We start from the raw sequence: 6,163 nt of genomic DNA, 5'->3' as shown, positions 1-6,163 counted from the left end.
CCAAGAGTGTAGTGGGTGCTTTTACGTGCCACCGGCACGAAGGCTAGTCAGGCGGTACTGGCAACTGCCACGCTCAAAATGGTGTATTTTACGTGCCACCTGCACAGGAGCCAGTCCAGCGGCACTGGCAACGATCTCGCTTGAAAGTCTTTACACGTGCCACCAGCACAAGTGCCAGGAAGGCGATGCTGGGCACAGGTGCCATCACGATTTCACTTTCGCTTGCCCCAACAGGTCTTCGCAAGCCGAGTTTTGTGTCCAATGAAGGAGACGACGTTGGCATGGGTGCCAGTTGTCGAATTTAGTTCGATTTCGGTATACAAGTATGTATGCACATAAGTATATATGTATATATGTATGTATGTATGTGTATATGTGCATGTGTGTATATATGTATGTACATACATAAGTATGTATGTATGTAGGCATTAAATTTTGATCATCATTAAATTCGTACATTTGTGTCATGTGACAAAAAGTCATGATTGTGCCCAAAGTTAAGGTTGTTGGCTGTGTAAATTCAACACACCAAGACTAGAATGTGTTTGTGTCTGAGTAGTTGCTGGTGAATATATCTTGTTAAAGTTTATTCAGTCATGGTTTGTACTTTTGTGTGAATATATTTTCTTTCTTTACTCACATTTGATCTGTGGTATTGACTGGAAAAAGGTAAAGTGGGAAGACTTGGAATTTTGGGGACTTATTTTTTAAACATATGCTTATGTGTCCACTCAGTGGGATCTGTCTAGTATTAGAGTCTCATATATGTTGACAATGAATAATCAGTCTAATTCTGAGAGTAAGTTTTGTTTGACCTATATAATCCTTGTTACATCCTTTAGCTAAAACAATTTTTTATGGTCAAAATCTGTCTTGATCTAAATTTATGTTTTATCTTCGATGAGGTTGATGCAGGTCCCACAATTAAGGTAGTCACACTTTCTGAACATTGGTATGAGGTCTGTGGAGGGTAAGAATTTCAAATTTCCTTCCTTTTTCTGCCAAACTATATTCACTATTGATTATCCATACCTCAACCATGTGCCTCATTCACTGGGATCACCCCAATCTTCATCTCTTAACCATCTGTCTCATTTTTCAATCTCTCACAAACTTACCTACCTACACTCTGTTCCTCTAACCCTTTCCTTCTCTCTCTCTCTCGGTCTCACCCTCTCTTTCTCTAGATCTCTATTTCTTACCTCAGGTTCTTGCTCTCCTCGGCGCTTATAAATTGCTTTCTCACCAGCAATTCCTTCAATCAACTTTGTTTCATCAAGATCTCCCTGGGGCTGGTGTTTTAACCATTGACGTTCCTTGCCTTTTGCCTGAAAAAACAAAAACAAAACCAAAAATAAAATACAACAAAAATAATCTTTTCAATACCAAGCACAAGGCCTGATATTTTGGAGAAGGAGGCAAGTTCATTATATCAACCCCAGTGCTTGACTGGTACTTATTTCATTGACCCTAAAAAGATAAAAGATAAAGTCAACCTCAGCGGAATTGAACACAGGACAGAAAACTGGAAGAAATACCACTAAGCATTTAGCTTGCTGTGATAATGATTCTGCCAGCTCACAGTAGTAGTAGTAGTAGTAGTAGTAGTAGTAGTAGTAGTAGCAGTAGTAGTAGTAGTAGTAGTTCAAAGCCAGAACTTTTGTTGGAGAAAGTTAGCTGACATCATCAGCTCCTAGGCTTCACTGATACTTTTTATCAACCCTAAAACGATATCAAAAGCAGTCCTGTATAGTTTTTGTTTACCAAATTTCACTCACAAGGCATTGGTAAACCTGAGCCTTTATAGTAGAAGAGACTTGCTTAAAGTACCATGCAGTGAGATCAAACATGAAAACAAATGGTTACAAAGTGAACAGCTTACTCTCTGCTTACTATATATATTTGTTACATTTAGCTAAGTTGTAGAAATATGAGGTACACTTTTTGGGGAGTTAAATAGATTAAATATACAGCTATCAAGTCCAGAAAAGCAGCAGCCAGCATAGTAACAGTAGAAAAAAAAACATAGACAGAACATAGTTCCAAGTGTCAGCTTAAAGTGAGGGTAGGGTTATTGGAGTGCAGCCTGTATCAGCATTTTCTAGAATATTATATGGCTGTTTAACAGAATGACTCCAGGGCACCAGAGAAGGTTATGAAATAAATATGAAATGAACCTAAGTAAATGAAATACTTGTGCCGCTAACTATTTGCAATAAATTCTCAGACATTCTTAGGAAGGAGGTGACAGAGGACCAAGATATGTAACACACTGCTGTACTTGAGAAGACCCACCCACCATAACAGAATTGAGATCCTAAAACCAAGGTACCATGTGAAAAGCATTGGTATGGGTGGTGGAGCCAAATAAGAAACACTGGTGCTGGTGCCACATAGAAAGCACTGATGCTGGTGCCATGTAAAAAGCACTGATGCTGGTGTCATGTAAAAAGCACTGGTGATAGTGTCATGTTAAAACACTGGTGATGGTACCGCATCAAAAGTACTAATGATGGTGCCATGTAAAAAGTACTCACTACCCTCTATAAAGAGGTTGGCATTAGGAAGGGCATCCAGCTGTAGAAACCAAGCCAAAACAGACTTTGGAACTTGGTGCAGCCCCTGGCCTTGCCAGTTCCTGTCAGGCCATCCAATCCATGCCAGCATAGAAAACGTACATTAAATATTGATGACGATGATGATGATGATGATGATGATATGACCTACCTGGAGAGTATCGAGTATCACACGGAGTGACTGCACTTGACGTCGGACAGTCTGGGCAAAACTGTCATAGGTTTCAGCATCATATTCACTCATATTAATCTCCTTTAATCTGCTCAGATAAATAAACAAATACAAATCAGATTAGAGAGAAATATTAGAATTGCATTTATTTGTAAATCAACATGTTTTTAATTCAATCATCTGTGTATCAGGTTTTAAAAAGCTTTTTATATCTTTTTCTTTTAATCCTCATCATCGTCGTTTAACGTCCGCTTTCCATGCTAGCATGGGTTGGACGATTTGACTGAGGACTGGTGAACCAGATGGCTACACCAGGCTCCAATCTACAGCTGGATGCCCTTCCTAACGCCAACCACTCCAAGAGTGCATGGAAAACAGACGCTAAATGACAATGATGATGATGATGATGATGATCATGATGATGATGATCATGATGATGATGATCATGATGATGATGATCATGATTTAGCTTTGCAGTGAAATGAGACCCAAAATATTTATGCAAATATATTTACAACCTGTTGGCAAATGTGTCATACAAGCAGTGTCAGTGATGTTATTGTTCTTATAGGTGTAGTGTAGGTAACAGTACTATCATTACTGTTGTTGCTTTTGATGATGATGATAATGATGATGATGATGATGATGATGATGATGATAACTATGATGATGATGTTCTAATTATGCAAACACTAATTGGTATATATTGCTGTAAGGTGATTTTTGAAATCTAATTGATATTTATAAATATTCTATTAGGATTTACTGTTGTTTTTATTATTATGGCTGTTGTTGAATTTACTTTTACTGTTGTCAAAGTTTATAATACTGTTGTGTGACTGTTGCTGCTGTTGTTATCACTGTTGTTACTGTTATTTTGTTGTTGTTGTTGTTGTTGTTGTTCTTGCTACTGTTACTGTTGTTGTTGTAGTTGTCACTTCATACTTGCCTTTCTTTGAATGCTTTCGCAGCCATTTCTCGAGCAGCTCTTCGAACCTGAAATCATATTTATCAGATATATAAAATACATCGATTAATTAAACATACTTGTTAATATGTGATATTAGGAATATAATTATTCATCTTTATCAATGTCTGCTCTGTCACAACCACCATCTTAGAGAGCCCAAAATTTCTCTGAGCAACCACCAGTCACCCGAATTCCACACGGAACTGGAGTCAGCAAACCCTTTCAGTGATATCTAAGGGATACTATTTGTATGCCTGTGTGTGTGTGTGTGTATGTGCACATGCATATGCATGTGTATATATGCATGTGTATATATGCATGTGTGCATGTATGTACATATGTAAGTATGTATATATCATCATCATCGTTTAACGTCCGCTTTCCATGCTGGCATGGGTTGGATGGTTTGACTGGGGACTGGTGAGCCATATGGCTGCACTAGGCTCCAATCAGATCTGGCAGAGTTTCTACAGCTAGATGCCCTTACTAATGCTAACCACTCCGAGAGTGTAGTGGGTGCTTTTATGTGCCACCGGCACGAGGGCCAGTCAGACGGTACTGGCAATAGCCACGCTCAAATGGTGTTTTTACACACACAATGGGCTTCTTTCAGTTCCCGTCAACCAAATCCACTTACAAAGATTTGGTTGGCCTGAGGCTATAGTAGAAGACATTTGTCCAAGGTGTCACACAGTGGGACTGAACCTGGAATCAGGTGGTTGGGAAGCAAGCTTCTTACCACACAGCCATGCCTATGCCTATAAGCCATACCTGCACACACACACACACACACACACACACACATATATATTAGACATGATACATAGATGGCTGTTTTAGGCTAATAGACAAAAAGATTGCTAATCAGCTAAATTAATAGATAAACAGCTATATGAAAGAGTTAATAGATGACTAAAATGACTCACCTCTTCTGGGACAGCATCTTTTTCAACTTGGGAAACCTGGTAGACATTGTGTCCACTGTCAAGCCGATATGGACCACCAATTCCACCTAAACCAGCTGTGTCACGACCCCCTGTAGTTCAAAACAAAGCACGAGAGAAAATTGAAAGCAAGCAGGAAAGAGAAATAGGAGAGAAAGAAGTCACAGAGTGGGAAGTAGATAAAGAGGGAGAAAAATGTATGAGAAAGAAAGAAAAAGAGAAAGATACAGAAGAGAGAACAAATAAGGATGAAGACAGTAAGAGAGAAAATGGGAACAGGTAGATCAAATGAGGAGAGAGAGAGAGAGAGAAAGAGAGAGAGAGAAAGAGAGAGAGAGAAAGAGAGAGAGAGAAAGAGAGAGAGAAAGAGAAAGAGAGAGAGAGAGAGAAAGAAGAAAGAGAGAGAGAAAGAGAAAGAGAGAGAGATATAGAGAAAGCGAGAGAGAGAGAGAATTTAAGAAATAGACAGAAGGAGTATGCTAAAGTGTGTGTTAACTGTAACAGGTAACCCTGTTCAACCTGTTCAGATTGTTGGTAACTGATTTGGCTGCCCTATCAGGCTTGCTTGGTGAGGAGGGTTGCTAAGAAACTCAGGAAGATGGAAACAAGATGTTTTGTCAAGAACTGAGGATTCATCACTCTGTAAAATGATCTTACACTGCACTCATTCATTATCTTGTGTATTTCTGTTCTTACATATGGCCTTCTCTTAGGGAAACATATGACATCCTAAAAATAGCTGGAGAAGGGATACTGAGGCAAAACTGAAAGAGCAGGAACTCAACTTCAGAGAAGCAAAAAAGACAATCCAGTGTCAAAAATAGCAGACAAAAGTCATTGATGTCCCATACTCCATAAGTAAAGACCTCCTTTGGTCACGAATGAGCATGGGATTGCACTTAGGAAGTTTCCTTCCAAGGTACAAGGTCAGGCAAGATTGTTTATGGAAGACCAGCAGTTGCCCGTGCACGCCAGCCTCCCCTCTCCATGCCATCGCTGTTATCGAAGGGAAAGGCAAAGGCCGATACACCTTGGTACCAATGACATTGCAACTCAATTCTACAGCTGAATGGACTGGAGTAACACAAGATAAGCTTCTTGCTCAAGAACACAACACACAGTCTGATCTGGGAATTGAACTCCACTACCTCATGAATGTGAGCCTGACACTCTAACCACAGAGCTATGTGGTAGTGAAGAGCTTAATACCAAACAATCTAGGAGTGGCTGTGTGGTAAGTAGCTTGCTTACCAACCACATGGTCCCGGGTTCAGTCCCACTGCGTGGCATCTTGGGCAAGTGTCTTCTACTATAGCCTCGGGCCGACCAAAGCCTTGTGAGTGGATTTGGTAGACGGAAACTGAAAGAAGCCCGTCGTATATATGTATATATATATGTATGTGTGTATGTGTTTGTGTGTCTGTGTTTGTCCCCCCCAACATCGCTTGACAACCGATGCTGGTGTGTTTATGTCCCCGTAACTTAGCGGTTCGGCAAAAGA

At 39.9% G+C, this 6,163-nt stretch overlaps 1 protein-coding gene across 1 annotated transcript in view; it reads right to left on the bottom strand.

Annotated features, from left to right (window-relative positions):
- Positions 1–6,163, bottom strand: part of LOC106871189 (von Willebrand factor A domain-containing protein 8) — an 85,720-nt gene that overhangs the window by 12,810 nt on the left and 66,747 nt on the right. Inside the window, exons 38-41 of the mRNA XM_052974539.1 lie at positions 4,645–4,754; positions 3,698–3,744; positions 2,728–2,836; positions 1,203–1,328 (exon numbers count right to left, since the gene is read on the bottom strand). Coding sequence (XP_052830499.1) covers positions 1,203–1,328; positions 2,728–2,836; positions 3,698–3,744; positions 4,645–4,754 — 392 coding nt within the window. The remainder of the gene's footprint in view (positions 1–1,202; positions 1,329–2,727; positions 2,837–3,697; positions 3,745–4,644; positions 4,755–6,163) is intronic.

This window comes from Octopus bimaculoides, chromosome 18 (assembly GCF_001194135.2).
Source record: "Octopus bimaculoides isolate UCB-OBI-ISO-001 chromosome 18, ASM119413v2, whole genome shotgun sequence".
Classification (NCBI taxonomy): Eukaryota; Metazoa; Mollusca; class Cephalopoda; order Octopoda; family Octopodidae; genus Octopus; species Octopus bimaculoides.
The sequence above is the reverse complement of the archived record's forward strand: the minus strand, read 5'-3'. Positions and strand labels throughout refer to the sequence as shown.